Genomic DNA, 23,228 nt, shown 5'->3' with positions numbered 1-23,228 from the left:
CTGTCGTCGTCGATGGGTACTTTCCAGCTCTTCCCTCATCTTCTCCGTCACTTTGGAGTGTTGCTGTTCCTTTTGACCCTTTGGTGACAAAACTTTCGGGTAGTGCAAGAATTTGTTATCTCGACTAATACTACTCTTTTACGGCGACCGGTACTAGTGAACAGAATTACCTTTTTTCCTCTTGTTATTTAGCATTGCCTTGTGATGGTGTCTTGTCACCCTATTTGATATCGTTTGTAATAATATGCAATTTCATTTGGTGCCCCCCTACGCACAGGTCGCAAATAACAACGCTGTACACCCCTAATATTATTGCCCTCCGGTGAAATTGGACCGCGGGAGACGGAAATGGTCCTCTATAAGTCGGGTCCAGTAACTATGACAACCCACCCAATATGGGCGGATATGTCTCAGTCATAGCCGTATGTTTAATGCGTTGATCAGGCATCAACCAAATCTTGACCGCTCACGGGTCCAGCTGTACTTGACCCTTCAGCTATGTGCGGTCGTTCGCTTGTCTCAAGCGGAGACACCGCCAACGCGTGTGTTCTTATTTCTCCTGCCCCCACGATAATGTTGAGGGATTCCACTGCAATAAGTGGACTTGTTGGCATTTGGGGCGTGCATTCTTTGAGGGTGGTTCGTTCACTGACCAACTGGAAGAGCCCGAATGGTGGAACGATTACTGCTAGACATATAGGTTAAACAAAGAAACTGCTTGCGGTGGAGCTCCACCAAAGAAAGGGATACATAAGTCGAGGAAATGAAGAATATGAATTTGAACACTAAAACCGCTGTAACTAATGGCAAGATATTTAAGCCTGACCAATGTTTGAGTTCGTGAGATGAGACAGTCCACTTTGAATGCTGATAACCGGCATCGTTGCTGCGACCAGTTCCATGGATTCTTCCGTCGCCCTCATCTATTGTCAATGTGATTATTTCTAGGCCGTCTATGAAGTAGTTCAAGACTAACATGCGCTTCAGGGCGTTTGTATGTTGAATGACAATTTTCCGACATTTGCTTGTAGAGGAAAAAGATGTTAGCTAAAGTCCATTTCAAACATGATCTCTAAAACGATGTCTAGAGGGGATTTCGTGCCATGAAGTGCTAAAATTCAAATGAGTTATGACACCATGAATTCACTCAAGCCGTAGTTTGAATATCTTTGATGCATTCCCGAAATTCGTGCGCTATAAAGGACAACTCAAGGAATGGAGCTTTGCAGTTAAGTGGAGCATGGATTCTCGACAGATTGGACTTTCTGCTTATTCAAAGAGCATACAGCGCTTTGGCAACCAAGGCGTGTGGTTTCAAGGAAAAAATGCAAACTTTCACTTTGACTCTTCATTTTAGGTAATGGCGTTCTTTCCACGGATTTTATTTACATGTTTGAATGATAACGCTAGCCAAGGACCGTTGCACTGGTCGCCAGGTAACTGAGGCCTCCAAACCGTGCTGTGCTTCATTTGCACCGGCAGGTGTATGAGGCGCTTATGCTTCGGTCCCACTAACTCTTGTACCTCGTTAATTACTTGCCTTTGAGAAGTGAACCAGATCTAGGTAACAGGGCATGAACTTGATTGTTGGTAAAATCTTTCTACAGGGAAGACGTCAGCCCCACTTGCAAGTCCATTAGGATTAAAAGGTTTGATTTTGTTGGTAAATACTAGAGTCTAAAAAACTTGGCTGGCTTACCTTAGTCGCCTCTAGGTATGATGGACAGTGAATTTGTTTTGATTGGTTAAATTGTCCAAAGTCATAAGTTAAAGGGACAGACCAATCCCCTAACACCTACTCTAGCATTTGCCGCATAAAAAAGCCAATCAAAGTGAAGACAGGTCGGAAACTTCGTCGAACGCGTACCTTATATACCAGTCTCGCATGTTTACCAAGAATGGGCCACGTTGGCAAAGTGTGACAAAGTTCAGCTCAAAAATGGCAAAAGATACAAATACACTTCCTCCACTGTTGACTCAAAAGAGTTTTCGGAATTGAGGTTTATGCAGCAGTTAACGTTGGTGAGGTTGCATCACTGACAGGCTGGTTGAATGCGCATACTACTAAATACTACCCGAAAAGGCCTTGATTATACATCGAATGCTGAATACATCAAAGCCTCGATAGCAATCCCTCATTGTAAAGCCCATCACCAACAAGGACTGCTACTCTTTAATTAGAGGCACTCGAAAATCCTCAAAAACTAAAACAAAGTTGCGTCAAACTCCCCTTCATTGCATCAAAGATGCCAAAAAAGCGATATTATCTGGAGTTTTCAATGTCTACAACTATTTGAACAGAGTTTCTCACTTGTAAAATGAGTTCTCGTCATGATATATTTAGGAAAATTCAACTTATCCTCCACTTCCTTGTCCAATCATCACCTTTCAAATTATCACCCATTTGGAGCAAATCCAACGTAACTTAATAGAGGTAAAAATTTATGCAGTAGCCTCAAAAAATAGTGCTGAATCATAATACCAATGTATACGTGAACTCCATTTGGAACACCAACCAGAAGGTTCACCTGTGAACAAGTAGTCCACACGTTGATTGTTTTAAAAACTCCATTTCAATGACAACAACACAGCGAACCTATCTTCAGTTTCTCAAACATCCGAATGATATGAACAAGGCGGGGGGAGCTCACTTAACTAGACCGGCGATAATTGATTCAGTCGTACTGCATGCCGCGGCCAAGACTTTCAAACTGCCACCCAAAACATCGGCGGCCACAGATTGGTCGATAGGCTCTGAGCCCGCAGCCGCGTTGCGCCAATCGGCAACAAGGTCAGCGACCTTGAGGGCGGACACAGCGGGTGAGATGGCAGTGGAGGCGGTAACAAGGGGTACAGAGGAGCTCAAAACGCGACGGACAAGAGATGCACAGAGGGCTGACTTGAAGAGACCCAATTCAGTGAGTAGGGCGTCACGAAGGTCATCCAGTGTCACTGACCCTCCTCCCGCTTCCTCTCCATTACCCTCCTTTTCACTCCCCAGCAGAGCGTCCCGGTTGAGGTAGTCTAACAGGAGGTGATGCAGCTCTCTGCGACTGGAGGAAAATAATCACGAGGATTAGCATTGTCAGATGACGAATGAAGAAATTGAGGATGTAAACTCCAAAATGAATGATGATGAAAAAGAAGTGCTAATAAATAGACTGCTGTCAAATATTAATACAAACACTTCAATTCATGCCTTCCAAGTGCATTTCATAGAGTCACATTTCGATAATGGAAAGCCGAAGAGATTACATTTAACTCCTCAAAAGTGTCTTGGGCGATCGTACAGAGGACAAAGGAGGTGTTATCCAAGTCGTTGCAAGAACATGCGCAACATTACCAGCTTGTAGAATGAACACGATATTTCTAATGCAATCACGGGACCCTCAGATCTGCACCGCAAACTACTCCTCTGCATCAAAAAGACAGTTTCAAGATAAAATAGATCAGCAAATATAGGCATTGCTGATGTTAATAGCCTTGTAGTCCACCATTCTAATTATCTACTTACACTAGAGGCTTAAAATTCATCAAAATAGAGAATAGGCCAGCATATTGCTTTGAAATCTAGCCCACATTTGAAACCGGAAAAGTAGGGTTCAAAGAGCTCACCTACCAGGCCATGGCCTTGAATACCAAGCTTTTGGCAGCACGCCGACTCAATTGAACTCTACAACCCGCGAACAAGCCTCGGGTAACAGCTATCCACTGCCCCAGGGTTATTCGACATCTAAACAGCCGTGACAGACGATGCTCCACCTCTGCCTCTTTTCCTCTCAACTTCAAACCGAATTTCCAAGGATGAGTGATCGATAAAACCTCTTGATCAAGTTCTTCTTCATCCACTTCGTCCATGGATTGAACACTTTCGAGATCAACAGGTATTGGAAGATGTATCACCCAATCAGAGGTCGATATTTGAAAATATATATCTCCAAATGACCGTGGTGTTGGAATTACGACAAACAGACGCTGTTTTGCCGCATCAGACGTTGTTGTGGAAGATATTCGAGGAAATACAGTCTCCAGGTGTAAGTTAACATTAGATGGAACATCATGAAGGCAGATGCAGAGGACTAGAGAAGCGTTTGGCCCTAGAAAAAGACGAGTACGCGTGATTTTCATCGCAAACTCGGGGGCATCAGGAAGAGTGTTGACACGCAGACAGGGCAGACTGCCGAAAGGGGTAGTTGGAGTGTAAGGCGTTGCCGCACGACTGTAAAAGATGGGAGAGTGGTGAATTGAATAGGATGTAGGAGAGGGGATGTAAAAAGTGCGATCACACGGCTGAATTGAGAGGAGAATTTGATTAGCAACTGCGTAGGCGGCCAAGCCCTTCTAAAATAGAGAGATGGAGTACGAATAAGTACGTAGGTCGCCTTATTATCAAACTACGTACGTGGGTCACATTGCCGGGGACAAGTTCAGTTCGAAGCAGATTCCAGAAAATTGCATGAGATCAACAAGGACAGAGTTGAAGGGGGAGGGAGGGGAACACGTTGAAACGAAATAGCATTACTTTTTAAAAAATCTATTTGAAAAATAACTATTGTCGATGCAACAATGTCAACATTAGCCACAGGGAAGTACTCCAAATCGGTGGACCGTGAAGTATCTCCAGAACTACCATCTCTTGAAGCATTAGACCATTAAGTATGGGGTAAGCCCTTATCCAGAACGGTGGCGACCACGAGGATGCGCGGTTTGCTTCACGATCAATCCTTGATTTTCGGAAATCTTAGCTAAACTAAGCGAAAATTTGGCCGATTGTAGAACCGCAATGCAGAGGCTCAAAACATCTACGAACACAATGCTGGCCACGGCGAGAGCTCGACTAGCCAAGAAAGATAAGGACGGTATGCTACTCAACTTTTTGTCTAAGTAAGCAGTTTCGCCGAGGTACTAGTAGCCGGAGGAAATATCACCGATAGGGCGACCATTAGGCTGGGAATAAAAGAAGCTTCAGCAGATTTCATGTCAGCAATAGTGGCAAACGTGACCAAAACCAACAGGTGACATTATCACCGTGTTAGAGACAAAGAGAGAACAGAAAGACGAGAAGGATTTTGCCCAAGCTGAAATGTCCCAAATCATACACGAATTAGCAAGGAGGCATTACCGACAGTCGAGACGCTGACACTTCATCAAATAAATGCACTGCCACCCACTTTAAATACTACCGTTGAAACAAATTTAATGTTCTAACTCGATTTTGGCCCTAAAAAATAATAAAAAACCTGATTCCACGGCTGGGGTGTTCCTCATACCGATGATGTGACGAAAAACGAGAACAAAGAACGAAAGATGAAAGGTAGTACTCGAGGTGAAAGCATCGAAACACGGGACTCCGTCGTGAGATGCTCTTTATTGTTCAGGTTCACGCAGATGATTAGTTGATGTCCCACTTATCATTTGAAGCAAACTAACAATAACGAATTCTTAAGTGAAAACCAAACTTTACTCCAGGAACCTTCTATCACCATTAATAGGGTCCCTTCATTCCTGAGCCCGTACGTTAAAGTTAAGTAAAAGAAACTGAAGCAGATGGGAAGGAGCAAATACAGCAAAAAATAACGCGCGGTGGACGATTACCCTCTGAGCTAGAATCTGGCATCAAAAAATTGCAGTAGAAAGCGCAAGAACACACGTATGCGCAAAAAAAAAATGAAAAAGGATAAAATCGTTCTCTTTTTTCACTAACCAAACACGCACGTGTAGTTTAGTAAAGAGGTGGTTGTATAAACAATCGTTGTCGTGGTCGGAAGAGCTAGAAGTTACAGAGAAAGGAGCGGACAGTGGGCACAAACAGGTGAAAGCGATGCTGAAAATCAGTGCGCCTCTTCCTCTCCGACATCGTCGTGGTGTTAGTCAGGGGAGTGGAAAGCTCGAGAAAGGCGTGTTGTAGACGCTGTTGTGAAGTCGCGTCGCCTGAATATCGTGCTACGGATTCACCGGCTACCTCCTCGAAGCTTCGCTGCAAAAAAAAGAAGGACTTAGACGCTTCATGTGCGACCCATACAGAGGTATCCGAACTAAAATGAAATTAGGGGTTTATAAGAAATAATAACTTTCAATGAATGAAAACCACGCTTATTTTTCGTCATACTTCTCTACCAGATACTTACGCTTATCTCAGCGCGTCAGTACGACTGGAGCATCTAAGGTCAGTCTTTTGCTTCTGAGCCGGTGCCGAAATATTGACCTCTAAGATTCTTGATGCACCCAATTCTCATCACATGCAATAGCGCAATCGAGAAAATCCTCGCCTCCCTTGTCAAAGCATGCCCTCATCTCATTCCACTATTTATCTATTCTGCGCTAGTCAAGGGCAACAAGCTATTTTGGCGCCTAATGTGCACCAACTTTTCAAAATTCCACATCTTTGCATTTGCCAATGCCCGTGTGTCTCACCATTTCGTGGAAAGATTCGTGCCTTCTGTTTCTAGTCTATTAGCCTCCATTGAGCGCTCCTTGCATTCAACGGAATGTTTGTTTACAGAAACGCCTGTGAAAACTGGGAATTGGCAATGAACTACCATGACCAGAATTTTCACTGGAATCAGTTAATCAAATGCCATTCAACTGGGTGGTTCAGCGAGTGAGCATTGTATCACCACATACGACGATGCCCAATGTCCTCTGTACATAGGGCTATACATGGATTTAACCCGTTGGTTCAAGGGGCCTCTTCGTTCACCACAATGCTCTGGTTCGCACTCACATGACCGTTTACGCGTGTCAAACTGTCAAATGGAGTTCAGCCTACGAGAGGTGCTCTGGGTACTGGGAAAAGGACAGACTTTGAACTTACTGCGGTACGTAGTAACTTTGCGGTACTAACCTTCTAGATAAAAGGTTTGGTTTGGCTTGATTGCCTCTGTAGCATCACCTGATATCAGTTTCAACACAGAAAATGCACAACACCACCTATTTAAACGGTTTTCCTGTTAGCAAACAGCGAAACGATTGAGCGCAAAGTACTTACTACAAATCTATTACTATTTCAGGCAATGAATCACTTTTAAAGCCTGTCCAATGTTGACATTTAAGGATTGTTTGTCGCAGCTGTACTTCCGACGAAAACTAATCCATCACATTCATATCTGTCTTTTCCACTTTTGCTACAGAAGGAAGTAAATGTTTCTGGGGATTGCAACAATTAGGAGTGGTCTTATGATGCACCAGATCTTGGATGAAAACAGACAGGTAAATAGATAGAAGGGTAGACCGACATAAGTCAGGCAAACGGAAGCACATAGATAGATTGGCATGGGTAGACGGCGCAATGATGATAAGTAGATAGAAGCAGACGGTCAAATAGCCAGCGAAAGGAAATGACGAAGGAAGGCAGACAGACAAATAAAAAAGGGGGCAAAATAAAACACACAAACAGAGACGGGTACGCAGATACAAATAGCCAAAAATAAGATGTAAACAGAGAGACTGGCAGACTGAGACGGATTGGCGAGACTCACTAGGTCAAGAGTAGCCAACGCAAAGATGCATCCCGCGAGGGAGTCCTCCAACTGTGCCGGAAAAATATCCCGGGTGACGAGCCCGAGAAGTTCGCGGAGGAGATCCTTCCCCAACGGCAAGTGCGTCACCATGGCCGTGGCGGCGACCGCGGCCGAAGTGGGGAGGGAACCCCGAGTAGCGCAGAATTCGGCCAGGTACGTGAGTGCCTCCAGCGCACTCATGTTTGTAGTGGTTTCGGCGAGGTTGAAAATGCCGTGACGAAGAAGGCGCCCAAGTTCGGTCAACGCCTCTGCCGACTTGTCCTTGGTAAGATGGAGCAGACCTTCGGGGCGCAGTTCCAGAGCGTAGGAAAGGAGGTGGTAAAAGGAGCCCGCCATTTCTGGAACCTATTAAGTAAGGAGAGGTCAACTACTAAAACGGTTGGTAAGATGAATACATAGATAGATAAGTCACTATCGTCCTATCAATTCTGGGTGTGAAGGTTGAAAAGGTCGGAGCTAGAGTGAACAAATTGATAAAAGAATGTGTCCCAATGGCTTGGATGAAAAGAAGAGTGGCGTAATGATTGAATAGATGAATTCATGAATAGATGGGTGCACTCAAGGTCGATGGATGAAGTAATCAAGGATTGGTCAAGATTGAATTGGTTAGAGCGCTAATTATGCAGATGGATAAAACAGAGGTGGGTGGACAGGTCGGTAGTTTGACGATTTAATTGATAATTTGAGGGATAGAGGTGAAATGAATGGGTATTTGACTGTAGGAAATTGACTACTAGGTCTACGACAAAAGGATTGATTTATTCAAAATGGATGGGTCGGGAAAGGTAAAATACATTACCTAGATATGATCAGCACAACCATAAAAAACCATAAGGTGATAAAAAATCACTCGACTCGGCTCAATGTGATACAAATTTGAATCTACATGATAGATTATAATTGAAGTGGTAATTACTGGCCGAAAAATATGGGGGAGGCCCCTAGGACATTTGCCAACTTCGTATTTCAGATAATATAAAAATTATTTGCTAAATAGAGAAATTTTGCTTAAATCAGTCCAAAATGGTATAAATGCGAACCCTCGGATATTTTCCAACCACACCCCTCGGTTGCAGACACGGAAGAAAGGAGAACGATTTCTACAATACTCATCAACAGAGCACACCACATCCATACTTCAGACAATAAAAAGATTTCTCAAGTGACAAAAGACATTCTACGCATTTAGAGAGGGTACAAAATTTACCTTTTATAAGCGTAATAGGAGAGAGGGGCGAGATTCCAAGAAGCATCGTCTCAGGCACTTACCGCTAGCACCGATTGCGTAAGGAGAGGTAGAAGAAAGCCGACACAAACGAGAGTAACATCGACTGTGGTCATCATCCCAATTCCATCACCACCGCCGCCGGGTGAGTTAGAATTCAGCCCTGTCCCCGTCACACCGAAGAGGCGTAAATCGAACTCGTGGCTGAGGAAAAATTGGAGGAGAGAGAAGAGATGACGTAGTTCGATCACTCGTTCCTCGTCCACCTCCTTTGAGATGCTCTTTGTAGTGAGCTTCTCTTTTAGAAGGAGAGAAGCAGTGAGCAGTGTCAGAAAGGAATGTGCTTTAATCGATAAGATTTGACAGTGAGGACATTCACGTCATTATACTTCGGTGAACAAGATTTTGTTCTTTGGAAAAGCACTTAAAATTCAAGAGATTGGAAAAAAGAAATAAACTCAGAAATAATAGCGTGGTAAATAGGGCCGTACAACGCAGGTTCCAGTGAGAAATACAGCTTAGTTAAGAAGGTTAATATTGATAGAATATCACTGAATGGTTCTTGTTTCTACCTCGTGGCCAAAGTAGGAGAGTAACGAGGATGACGCTCGAAAGAGAAGATTAATGAGGAAGAACGATATTTTAATTCTTTTTCTCTTTTCAATCCTCCGAGTTATTACCTTCAAACTGGTAATAAGGGTCTACTCATGGCTCTCATGCTAATTTTCTTCCAGCCTTTTGTGCATAACCGACGAACCTGATTTCAGTTTAGTATGGCCCATAACACTTCTAAAGGCAAACCGAACACTAAGATTGCAGCTTAGTCGTCTTTCTTGATCATTTTTAATCACTCACGTGAATTGGTCTGAGCGTACTGGGCACAGAGAATAACAGCGAGGATGAAGAATTGGGTGGAACCTGTGTAGGGCAGAGGGAAACGTAGTTGAAGTCCATTGGTGAGACGAAAGGCACTAGCGGCATCCTCCACCGTCAGGGTGGCCGGACAGTTGGCCAGGTAGAGCAGACAGTTGTCTGCCACCTCCTCGAATAGCGTCAGCATCGCAACAATCATTTCATGGTACATGTGGTAGCGCTACAACGCAAAACCATGGTGCCTAAAACGCATTCAGCAGACGAGACCTATGAAATAGGCTTATAAACCTACAATAATTCTGCTCCATTTATTTGAAAGCAAGTGAACAACTTGCAACTCCTAAACTGAATAAATAACTACACAAATTCTGCAAATGAAAAACCTATTCTACTTTAAAAAAACAAAAGTGGTAAACTGCAAGATGAAGATGAAGCAAGTACAAAGGTATCCAACCCTAAAGCCTTGATTACGGTGACCTACCATTAAAAAATACGAGCAACAGCTCTGGAGGATAGGAAAAATGATACTAGTCCACAAAAAGCCCACAAGATCTGGGTCACTAGAGCCGGTAGCAGTGGCACTGGAGTGATTGGAAGAAGCCAGACCACAGATGGAGTTGCCCCCGTGTGAAACGATCCAGCGGAGGGCTCGCACCAGTCCCCTAAGGACCGAGAGACCCGCAATCAGGTGTGATAGGAGCGAAGGATCCATCACCTGCCCACCCGCATCTCCATTGCTGTTCTGACCTCTCGCCTCGTCCACGATAATGAGCCGAGTTAAACGCGTACGTAGCTCCTCCAAGAACTGGAAGAACGGGCGTAAGTAGCACTACTGAATTAGGGTTAGTAGGAGGATACTAAACCAGGTGTAAAAAGGAAAGTTGTACAACCGTAAATTCGGCAGAATTCATCCATTAAAGTGTGGAATACAATCTAAATTAACACAAACGTGTCACATTCAGGTATTACAGCGGCAATAAGAAAATCAACTGACAAACCTGATAGAAGAGGTCAGTAGAGGTAAAACTGGGCCTATGTGCGCCACGCAGACACCAACAGCCACGCGTGCAGGCGTCCACCAGTTCGGTCAGCGTCTCTGTCTCCAGACACAGCCACGTCTCCGCCGCGCAGACCTGACTGCAGAGCTCTATCCACGTCTGCGCGGGCGATGATGTCGTTGCATTTGATTCCTCCTGTTTGCTGTGAATTCAGAAAAAGGACTGAAGAAAAAAACGAGTATCCTGGTACCACCTTAGCTTCAAAACCCATAAGAACAATACCTCCCCCTCAAGGATGTGCAAAATCAAAACAGTGAAGGAAAGCAGACACTGTCGCCACTGTTACCTTTACTAGAAGATTCTTGAATCGAAAAGTTTGGGTATACTTAATTACACCTTAAAAAAACATCTCGAGAATATCAGATTTGGTTAAATAAAGTCACGTATTGCATATAGGACATGAAACAATATGAAACGCCTAGCAAGACAACGGAGGTTTCCTTGTAAACAGAGGACTTTTTATAAATTACGTATTTCACTCTAGCAATTCAACCTCCACAATGGCAACATGGACCTATTGGTTTCAGTCCCACATAAAACAAGTCGAAATTCTATTCCAAACCGGCAACGCTTTATACGATTTTGAGGGAAAACCCTCGAGGAAAACCCTCGAAAAGCAATGAAAAATGCTCATGGTGATCCCACCGCTCTTCAGTTTCCTTCATAATCATTTGACTGTATGGTAGACATATCCAATAGCTAAAAGCGCTGGAAGCGCATGCACACAATGAACTCCTGAGAGAACAAATGCTAGTGAAGAAAAATTATCGCACCACAAAGGGCTAGAAAAGCGTTTTGCTTTAACAGATTGTATAGTCACTGATGTACGTGTGCAAAACAAGCCACAGCCGAGTGAGGTATTGGAATACCTAGTTCCAGGCTTTACTGAACTCGTCAACTTCATATAAAAAAATCAAAGCACTAGAAGCCAAATCAAGGATTTTCTAGAGTTTAAAAGCGCGCAACAACTATTCCATAACATGCATAGCATCCACTTCCGAAGCTTATTAATCACACGAACCTGATAGGGCCGGTAAAAAGGGAGTGCCGAGCGATGGCGGAGAGGAGGGCGGAGGCAAGAGTGGCCACTTTTGGCTCGCCCAACCACGTTGCCATAGCTAGGCAGGCTGAAAGGGTGAGGGCTGTGGAGACGTGGGTGAGGAGGAGTTGGTGATGGGTGGAGCGAGCTGTTGGTCCACCATTACCCCCGATGTTAGTTGGTGGGCAAAACAGCGTTCTGAACAGGGTCGCTCCACCCTCTGATGCCGCTGTATCCTCCTACAGGCGGAAAAGTACGTAGAGATGAAGAAAGAACACAAAATTAACCTTTTCTGAATTAGGCACTTCATTCAATCGTCTACAAGTAAATTTTTACGCCTCAACAACCCAATGCAACGGTACAGAACTCGCCCATCATACACTTACAAGCGCATGCTACAGGACCGAGTTACTAGAGAAATCCATGTAGTTTCTAACGCGGTTGATGCATCAGGGAAACGGATTAAATGGGATTCAGGCCTTACAAGCAATTCGAATTTGAGTTGATTAATCGTTGGAAAGAGAATAGGGGTTTATGTAAAATCTAGAGTAGTTTCGGCCTCAAGTAGATGAGGGTGGCTCAGAATGTGTTTGTGTGTTTTGTGATGGTTCGACTCGAAGGAGTCACTGACCTAAACGTCTCTTCATTGAAAAGGTAATCCAGCTGTTCAAGGAAGGTATCGCCAGAGAAGACTCTACTAGTCCGATCACGAAAAGGCACGACTTTTGGATTATTAGGAAGGGCAAAATATTTCTTTTTAAAGATATAAATCCCCTTTCCCTTAGTTGAAATCTAGGACATCTATGAAGCAACAGAGGTGTGGACCTAAAGTGACGTAAAAGACAACAAATTCGGATGTTACAACTCACCGGATCGAGATGCCCTTCAGGTCCGGCTAAATGGTTGCGTGAGAAATAGGTCAGAGTGAGACGGACAAACACCCAGAGAGTGTCCTCAGTCAATTGGGCGGAGCCTACCCGACTGGAAACCTGCATTCGCAACAGACGGAAGAGAGTACCGAAGATCCTAAGCAAAAAAAGGGAAAATAAGGGTATCAAGTCCCTGTGTCCACTTTGACCAATCGTGCACAGTTTCCTAGAATGTCTGATGGGGTCACAAAGCTTCGTCGTGTAAGAGAAGCTGAGCTGAAGGTCTGAACGGATGTAGTCGTGGTGTGTTCCAATGTGTTAATAAGCATCAGAAATGTCACGAAAATATCCGACAGAAATAAGCAATCGTCATTACGTTGCATACCATGACTGTCCTCCAACAGCCAGTATTACTGATTCCGATTAGGGGAAAGAATAGTAACAGCTCCTAAATGCACAATTGAAATAAAGTATTACTACTTAGCATTTATTGACATTTTACGGCTACGGTAAGGCTCTCCATTCCACCAACTAAAATATCCTCTTCAAGGAAGGGAAACTACTCCATAACATCTTCCAAAATACCTTCCACCAAAACGTTTGGAGTCAATTTTATTGGAGTTCTAGAGCTATTTATCACCCCTTTCGACTGAGCTTCGAGCTCTGTAATCCTCGTTTTTGTATATCTTGGCATGACTTATAGAGATAACTTTGGAATAGATGGAAGGCCTACTTTAATTACCGTGATTGTCGCCTTCGAGCCACTAGTAAACGACCAAAAGGAATCAATTTATATTTCATCGAAGACAGAGATAACGACGGATCTGAATGACCGTGAACCACGAACTGAAAGACTATGGGTCCACTCCGGGCGCTGTGCAACATACCACTCAATTGAAAGTTTTTAGCGTAATTTAAATCCTCTGGAATAGTTTTAAACGCTGAATGTAATTTATGACATCGAATAATTAAGGTTCATTTAGTAGCCAATGGGATTTCTTCTAGGGTCAAGACCTCAGATTTCGTGTGGACGCCATGACGAAGTGCTGTAAAAATCAAGGCACATTTGACTTGGATCACTTAGACTTAATACACAAACAATTTGAAGCAAAATTTAATCCCGATATCAATATGATGCATATCGTATGAAGACAGAAAATGCACAAACTCGCGATACTTCCAAGTCTCTACTACCTCGATAGAACCCAAGTAGATACGGTTGGGAAGCACTGAAGTATAAGCGACGTCCCAAGGAGTAATTGACGAGGGACCTTATTCCAACGGAAATAAGCTGAATCCCGTCCTTCGTTATTTAACTCTACCTTTGGGCCAGTGTTCCCACTGCTAGATTTGGACGTGTGATGGCCAGTACAATCCCCGTCCCCGAATCTATTTCCCATACAGAGCGAAACTCCAGATACAGTAGAATTGCTAAGAGGAACCAGTGACGCTGTAGCCAAGTACCTTCTCAAGTGCATAAAATTAAATGATTGGCACGGTTGGCTCGTGCAAGTTTTTCCTACAGCACTGATTACGTTGTGATCGCTGGCGCGGAAGGTTGACCAAGGTGAACGCCAAAGACAACACGAAAAGGAGGAGAGGGGTCGGGAAATAGGCTAATTGTTTGTTTAACGCTCAATTTTGGTAAAGGAACCACTTAGGCGTTCCCCTACCGTTTTTTCCCTCGAGTGGGCTGGCCTTTGGGTCATGCTTGTTGTCCCAAGCCCTGCTGTATTTTCCTCTATCGCCTTCAGGGGAGCCTCAAAATACAAAATACAGTTTCAAGAGACTTGACAATTCAAAAAAGTGATATTCGCTCCTATGTGAATCTAATGAAAAAAAAGGCGGTCCGATTTTAAGTGAAAGTGATTTGTTTCCTCAACATTACAATGGCTACATCGGTTCTACTTCAGCTATGACAACCTCTCCTAGAACCCGATGTCAATCAAACGTTGGAGAAGATGAGAGCTCACACATTCGTCAAAAACGCATTAACAAATTTAAGTGAGGTCTCCAGATGAAATATGGTCGGTTTATGGTTCCAATGTCGAAACTGAATCTTTAAACAGAGCGCGCGGTTTAGTCGTTTGCGCCCAATTAGTTTAAATTACGAAATTCGACATTTAAAGAGAAAAATGAAAGGAGCTCCAATAGACTAAAGAGTAGAATGCTAGATGCAGACGATAAGGCTTCCCTCTCGACTGGAATTTGGGCAACAAATGGAATTACTGGTGAAAACATAGGAGATGTTTGACTGGAAAACCAGGCAACTAAAAATATCCTTAGTTTTATCTTGGTAAATGGCACCTCAATACAGCCTTGGTATCATAATCAGGACGTACCGTAAAAGCGGTGGTACACCATCGGTTCCAATACAAGGTGTGTTTTCAGTGGCACTGATAATATAATTCCGACAATGTTCAAACTGCTCCACCGTGAAGGATCGTGGACCTATGGACCACACGGCAAATGGGATCTGAAAGTTAATGATATAAACAAGCAAATACGCATTTAGTCGATGAGGCTAGATGGAAAACTAAAGCGAGGGGCAGTGCACAAGCGATGCTTAACTCGAGCCGGAACTCCTAGCGTCATACCCTTTTCGTTATTGAAAAGGATCCCACCGTACTCTTGTCAAGTATATCCTACCACTCACGCTATTGTCACCGTGCACATCGTTCTTGAGGCAATTCAGCTCAGTTCAGTCCAGTCCAGACACCATAAATCAAAAGGTTATAGTGATCAAAAAAGTTCTATCAATGAAGGCGCACGACTCCATCCACCACACATCCACTTGTGCTGATGGCTTCAAAAGCAGTACGAAAAGGTGATGGGACGAGACATTTGAAAGGTATCAAAGTTTCAAAGACAGCAGCACACCTTTACCTCCATGACGATCTCGATCCACAATGCAACAATCATACCTGTGAACATAGTGTGCGCAAATTTTCTAGTCCTCGACTCCTCACCGGCGCAAAAACCTGACATATGACGAAGTTGTTCAAGAGACGAATCTTTTTGTGGTACTGGTATATACAATGTAATAGATGACGAAAATTCGTAATCTTGTGAAGTCCGAACACACTCAGTACTGTCAGGGTTTCGGTTTTGATCGGAGATAAGGTGAATGAGACTCCTAGACGCTAAAACAGGTGCATAAATGTATGAGAGAGCTAATGTAGAGGCATAAATGTGATTTTCGCCCCATGAGATGTGTTAGAGATTTTTGCGAGCCTGACAATCCCCATTTAGCCCGAACATCATTGAAAAAAGGTGAAAATGCTGAATTTTGGACGTGAAGGGAAGTGTGTTTAGTGATACAAATACAAAAGAGCATATGATTGGGGAAAAGAGCAAAAAACAACAAAGAATAGCCGGCATACTCTTTGACCACCCTAAATAAAGGAAAGAATCCAATCAAACGAATTTAGAAACATTAATCCAACGTACCATGCAATTATGAAGACTCAGATGGATGAAAGGATGAGAAAAGTTGGAAATCAAACTTACGGAGAAGTTGGAATCCCAGGCGGGTTGAGTGCCCTTGGAGGAGCCAATTTCGGAGGGGCCGGTGACGAGGACGTGCCCGATGAAGAGGAGGAGCCAATGCAGGTCTTCAAGAAGGCCAAAGGAGGGCTGTGTCCCGGGCTGGTGGCGAAGAAGGAGCCAAACACGCTCCTCTAAGAGGCCTGCCAAAACCTTCACAACCTCGGCCAACGCCTCGCCCTCGGATGCACTGCTGAATTGCCCAATGGCGAAGAGACTATCCTGTGGAGCACCAATAAATGAATTAGTTAAATGATTGTTTTTTCGAGTAGCTTTACGTAGAGTAAGTGGATAAAAGATGCATGAGTTTATTCAAAGCGACCTTTCTATCCGTACACTCGCCCATCAATTCATTTATCAAAACACCTATATATCACTCCAACCACCTTCATATCCATTCAACCATCCATCCTGGATACAACTTATACAAACACTACGAGACATTAAGTTATGAGCTGACGGACTTAAATTGAGAATAGAAAGGTTACCTCATAGGCTATTTGGTCGTCCTCGTCTATGTCGAGATCTATCTCTTCTTCATTTCCCCCACTGGTGCTCTGAGTAGTCGAGGCGTCCCTGCGAAAACCGACTGGTGCAGAAAGGTGGGATGCAAAGTATACCCTAATGAGATCATGCTGGTGCCGTTGGTAGTTGGCGCCAACCTGGCCGCAAGTCTGCTTTAGGGTACACACCATCTGGTCTACAGGTGAGTGTACAAGGAAGATGATGGTTTAAGAAAAGCCAACGTTGCAATCAGTAAGACTCATTTTCAAAATCTATGAAACCAAGATTATGGCGTGGGTGTAAAGTGCCAGAATAGCATTTTTCAGGGGCAACTCAGGTTCCTATCTAAGGGACATACACTTAACATAACGTAAAAGGAGAGATATGATTACGAAAAATAGAAAGCAGATAAAACGAATTCAAGGAATTTCGGAAAGGAGTTAGGTCACTATACCTTCACGAAAAATTCATTCGGAGACAATACGTGATCTATGATTGGAAAAAACTGCAGAAAACATTATTTACCTCACATTACCTTTTGCCTAGGAAAATTCCTGTGAGCTTGTATGAATACGACTCAAATTTTAATCTACTACTTTGATTAAATAACTTCTCATTTCGTAAATACGCTTTAACATAACGATTTCTGAAAAATTTCCCCTACTTTTTAATCACCCGCCTAAAACGGCAGGCAAGTGAGCAGTCTATAGCAGAGAAATAGGTCCCACAGGGAGAAGTCTTCAAGGAATGTTTCAACCGTGGTTTAAATTCAGGATGGTATAATTCGACATTACAGAACCATAACGCAGCTTGGTCAATTGACTGCAGAGCGTGGACGTCTATAGTTAACAAACCGATAAGGAAATAGAATTTGCAAGGCGCCAGTCACAAGCTTCACGAACCAGCATAATCAATTCCCTGAAGTGCATAAATGGGTGCTGCTGAAGAACTGATGAGGGGCCGAGAATTCGTGATCGCACCCAATAAAAAGAACAATTATCGTCTCCTACACCAGAATATCATCTGTGTTTACTAGGTGAAAGGGATGAAGCACCTACCGAGGGGAGCAGAAGGTCCAGTTGTATAGGAAAGGGCAGTGTTGGAGGCGTCAAAGTGCGGCACCGCTCCATTGACGTCGGAAAGGTAGGCAAAGATACGTTCACTCGCCTCATGGGCAGCGCGCATCGTGTCGCTGAAGTCCGCTGCCAACCTCTCAACCCCCACCACCACACCTGCTTCGAGAAGAAGACACTGGCAAGAAAGGAAAAAGAACTCTAGATTCGGTTTCGTAAAATATGTGAAGAGTGGTGGATAATAAACGGGATTACCAGCCTCACAAAGATCTAGAACACATTTATGCCTCCACATAGCTCTCCACATTTATATATTTGTTTCAGCGCCTACAAGTCTATTCACTACGACTTCAATCAAAACTGGAAAACTGACAGTGCCGAGTGTGCTTGGACTTCACAAGATTACAAACGTTCACCACCAATTAGATTTCATTTACCAGTGCAACAAAGAGAGAAGTCTCTTGTACAATTTCGTCACACGACAGGTTATGCGTCGATGGGGAGTCGAAGACCGGACAATTTGCACGTCCTATATTCACAGGTGTGACTGTGCACTGTGGGTTGGGATGGCTACAGACGTACAGAAGTGTGGCTGTCCTTGAAACGTTGGCACCGTTCAAACACCTCGATTCTAAGCGGCTGATCGATCTAGCGCCCCATCACCCTCCCGCACTGCATTTGAAGTCATCAGCATAGGTGGGTAAATAGAGCCTTTTGTTCATTACTATCTGTTGAGAGCACACACCTACTACCTTGGGTAGCGGTGTCTGGACTTGAGTGACCTGAACTGGCTCAAGAATGATATGTGCGGCGACTGATAGTACGAGTGATGAGACACACCTGATAGGAATCTATTTTTAATACACGATGAGATCCTTTTATACGATGCAAGGGAGTGTGGAATGAAACATCTCAGTTTGATTTGAACAAAGTTTGTATATTTTGCTACATTGTCAATGTTTCGCATGGAATGGGGCAGTACTTGGAGGAGTGGAGATCTCAAATAACACCTTATAGTATTGACTCGATGTCATCTTAATTTTTAAGAAGCTGGAAATAGTAAAATTTGGTATTTTTTCGGTGTAGCTTTGTCAAATTCCATCCAACCATATTCTGGATTCTTCAATTAAGGTTACTTCCGTAGGGCTGGGATAGCGAAGCCATGCCACTGACATTAGTTTAAAGGGAATAAAATAATACAGCAAACGTTTAATTGAGATCTGGATAAAGACGATTCTTACTGAGCTCACAATGCAAAAAACCAAATAGTACAATGGCAAACACAGCTCGGACCTGGTCGAAAAACAGCAATGCAGGTCAACACATCTTCAGTAACTTCACCACTTCCTAATAGAAGTACTGGATAAAAAATCCACCACTACATGGCCAATGAAACACTTCATCAAACTCAGGAAACTAAAACCAAATTCCGCAACGATAAACGCAATTCGTTTCTGTTTAAGTAGCGTAAAAAAATACCATAACACAGCAAAAGAAGTCTATAACTGCATCATCTAATAAAACTAGTTATGCAACCTGGCTACTGCATCACATTGGGAGAGAACTGAAGAATGGAGTCTTACCTCAAAAAGAATGGTTTTAACCAATCCTAAGAAGGCATTGACGGCATTGAGGTAAAAGACGAGATGAGCTAGCACCGCCCCTTGGCTTCCTGGGGCGTCCGACGCCGGCCATCCATTGCCCATAGCAAAACCCTCCACTACGCCGCACACCTCCACGAGGCGCCGCAACAAATTCACGCTCAGCTCAGCCAACAGAGGCAGCTCATAAGACAAAAAACCACCTGTTGTGCCGTCGGGGGTAGAGTGAGCAAGTGGCACAAAAGTAGCCTCAATTTCAGCGGTACGTGGGTAGAGAGAAGAAAGATCACTAACGTCACTATTAATTTGGATCTGCGTGAAGGTGACCAACTCGGTGGAGGAAGGGAGGAGAAGGGCACTCACACCTGCTAGGGGATTGTGGTGGGGAGAAACGAGGGCACGGGCTAGACCGCTCATACAGATGGAGGCGTGCTCGGTTAGTGAACAGGGAGTGGAGGGAGAAGTGCTGCCGATACTGTGTGTGTTGACAACTAGAGGGCCATTGAGGGACGCGAGTGCCACGATGGAAGACAAAATACGGCTGCAGTAGGTAGAGATTGACCGGAGACGAAAATGCAGCTGCAAGAGAGAAAACAGGTTAGTCTAGTTCAAAAATATGCTCACATAAATGTGCGGATAAATTTATTTAAATTAAATTTGATCGGAGACATCAAATCGCTTTCTACAACCCGAGAAAACACTCAATTCTACTAACTATCCTCCGAGATTCATTATCACCAGCCATCATAAACGAGCTGCAGCGTCGTTGGGATAGCAGAGCAGTGCCATTTATGACAGAGTATGAACCCCTTCACTTTCGAAGTGTACCACAGACCGAGCACCTTATTTAGCCTTGAATAATGCGATTTAACCAGGCCCAAAAAGGTTTAAATCAAGTTCAACAATAATTTAATCTTACTCTTTCTTTAAAGATAGCGATTTAGGGACTTGCACTGATGCATTAAGGAGCATGGTTTGCGAGGATGCAGCTATGAAGAATAAGAAATGGCAGATTGGTTCGCCTTTCATGCCATGCCTATACGGCACAGTGAATTCGCTAGTGCGACAGATTTGATTTTAAACCCAAGCCTTCAGCAAATTTCTCAAGTTTAGGTCGGCCATCTAGTGACATTTTCAGGACCACAAACGTCTCTCAGCTAACTAGGTCACAAAAAGTCCAACTTATCAGTGTTGTGGGTTGTTTACACTGGGTAGTTCTAGGACGAAAACATTACCAAAATAAAATTGCGTTCTCAAAAGGATGCACAGTAGGCCATACAATCTCCATGCCACTATCAAGCTACCTTAATAGGCTAGAAAACTACTTCCCATTTGATGGGAAAACCGATTTGCTCTATGCCATGAAATTAGCATTACCTACGCAATAACACGAAACTTGGATGTAAAATTCAAACATCAACAGATGGATGGAGGCTTGCATACAAATCCGTCGAGAAAAATGAACAAAAAGTTAACCTTCAAGAAGAGGGAGAGGGTAGCAGAGATCGCATTGACACCGACAACACAAGCCCAACTTTCACTTGGACGAAAATCCAAATTCTTTTTCTCCATCGGTCGCAGGCAAGTGAAGTCGACAACTGCACAGGAGAGGAAAGAAGGATGATAAGGTGAATTTTGATAGAGCGAAACAAAACAATGGAGCCTTAGGTGTTAAACTGCTCGAAACAAGTGATATTAATGAGGGTAAAAACACGTAGATTTACGGAGGAAGCTACGGTGCTTCCACTTTGTCACGGTAGCCAAGTCAACTCGGCTAATCTAGGCAACTTTTATTCCTCGCCTTGAGGGCGTAGAGCGAATGGTGGCCATCAACATCGCAAACAGCATTTGAGTGAAAGAAATAGAGCCAAGATGAAGACTGTCAGTTTTCTCTACAAGCGGGAGAAAACCGCCCAGCTCTCAGGATAGGATCTTCCCTCAAAGTGTGGAAAAGAAGTGTTGCATTTATCAAAAGTGGATTTATCTCCCCGTGGTGCATGATAATCTGTAGACTGGATAGCCGACGCAGAGACCCAACACTGGGGAGCGTCAGAACAACACTCCAGATTAATGTGAAGACATGGAAATACATCAACTGTGCTTCTAGATGACCTTCATTTCTGTATCACAGCACATTTTAAAGAGTAAAAAAACGCCAAAAACTCACTGTGTTCGGGAAGAAAGTTCCACGATGTGATAACTTCAAGACAATGCACCAAACGGTAGGTCATTTCATCATTTTCTACGTTCCCTGTCGGCCAATCACGGGCACAGAGAAGGCTCTCCACTAAGCGGAGGAGAAATTGAAAGATTTGAAGTAGCTCAAAGTCCTAAAACAACGTCAGCGGCAGCAAAAGCGGGGTTAAAAATGATTGCCATATGGCGAAAATGTCAATGGCCTCTCATTACCTGAAATCTAGCCTGCATATAAATATGGGCCTCCAGTGGGAGATTCAGACTGGCAGCATCTTGATCTGCATTGCTCATTTCGTCCAGAAAGGCGGAAAGAATTGCCAGGCCAAAGGAGAGACGAGGAAACTCTGCCTGGAAAAGTAGGACGAAGTTAGAGTATGAGTGTGTAGACTGGAATGGAGAAAGGAAACCGACCTGATATGATGAGGAGACGGGTATCGGAGAGAGGAGACTACTGAGTTCTTGGAGAAAAAAAGTGACGAGAGGACTGGGGGGACCAGGATTTCCGAAAGACGGTGAAATGAGAGAGGGTACTGCGTGACGCATGTGCGGTGGGCTCTGACTGAGACTGCACTGTGCTTCAGCCGCTGCGGCGCGCTTTACTATGGACGCCACAGAACTCAGAATGCTCTGCCGTGCAAATGATTCGACCTAATGAAAGAGAAATGATTAAAAGCCAGTCTAGAAACAAGTAGAACAAACGCTTGTTGCATAGACCTCAGATAAGTTACGAGTCTTTAAGGCGCTGGCGCCACTGGGTCAAGCCAATACCCAGTCTTTAAAGATGGTTAGTTATGATACCTGATAGGATCACCTTCGGATTTGAAAACTTTTCGGGTGACCAACGTTTAATGAGCCATGTAGCGGAATAAATCTAAGATAACTAGTAAATCGACCAAATCGGTGCCTTAAATTGGCATCAAATCCGTTTGTAAGCAATTAAAACCGACTAAACGCGGCATATGCTCTTCAGGAATTAACAGTGATACGGTTCTGTGGGAGTTAATAAAATGTAGCGGATTGAAATGATGTCAATTCCTTCCAAGAACATGTGAACTAAAATAATAAGAGCTTCTAATCAGCACTTTCACATCATGCTCAACAGATGCCTACTTCATTTCCGCACGATGCTACCCAATGAAGTAGGTAGCATAGTAGCCGATAAGGCATGGACTCAATCATGTTGCCAGCACTTAACTGGCCACCGTTTGGACATAAAACGGTGCTCCATTCCCGAATAACGGCGTTTGAGAGACACTTCCCCACCTCGTACAGCATTTGGGAGTCGCGCGATGTACCTAATGGGTAGGAAAATATGAGTATCTTGAGGAAATATAACTTTAGGACCTAAGAACGGGTCAAAAATCAAATTGGAAATCATTCACGCAGTAAAATATTCAAATTAATGACGACAGTGAGAAAACAACCCGCCGAGATGAAAAAGAAAAATAGTAAAGTGCGCTACAAAACCTCCTCTTAAGCATGTACTCAATGTTTAATGGCATTGGACTAAGTCTCTGCCTCTATTGTAACTATAAAGAAAACATACTGAGTATATATTTGCATAATTCATAGGGATGAGTGGCGTTACGAAATCCAAGGACCACATCTTCACATTGTTTGCGTTCCGAGGCAGAAGTGGTGGTCTAATGGTATAAATTTGAACCTGAATGCATTACATTGAGTTTAATGATTGCAGTTTCCAGTGCTGCAGAGAATGATTCCAT

General features: G+C 43.7%; 1 protein-coding gene across 1 annotated transcript; it reads right to left on the bottom strand. All coding sequences in view use genetic code 11, as the record gives it.

The window, feature by feature from the left end:
* Positions 1-2,647: 2,647 nt before the first annotated feature.
* On the bottom strand, positions 2,648-23,228 carry EGR_10153 (Exportin-4; the record flags this gene model as incomplete). Its single annotated transcript, XM_024499402.1, has 23 exons — positions 2,648-3,053; positions 3,620-4,219; positions 5,705-5,770; positions 5,811-5,977; positions 7,479-7,865; positions 8,790-9,043; positions 9,601-9,838; positions 10,166-10,423; positions 10,617-10,818; positions 11,698-11,954; positions 12,585-12,741; positions 14,927-15,060; positions 16,095-16,352; positions 16,619-16,830; positions 17,693-17,885; positions 19,291-19,887; positions 20,785-20,906; positions 21,476-21,638; positions 21,718-21,852; positions 21,916-22,152; positions 22,615-22,799; positions 23,051-23,147; positions 23,181-23,228. The coding sequence occupies 23 exons, from the start codon at positions 23,226-23,228 to the stop codon at positions 2,648-2,650; spliced, it is 5,373 nt and encodes a 1,790-aa protein (XP_024346185.1).

The sequence above is a fragment of the Echinococcus granulosus genome (genome assembly GCF_000524195.1).
Source record: "Echinococcus granulosus chromosome Unknown EG_S00194, whole genome shotgun sequence".
In the NCBI taxonomy this organism is placed as follows: domain Eukaryota; kingdom Metazoa; phylum Platyhelminthes; class Cestoda; order Cyclophyllidea; family Taeniidae; genus Echinococcus; species Echinococcus granulosus.
This window is presented reverse-complemented; position numbering and strand designations above follow the sequence as displayed.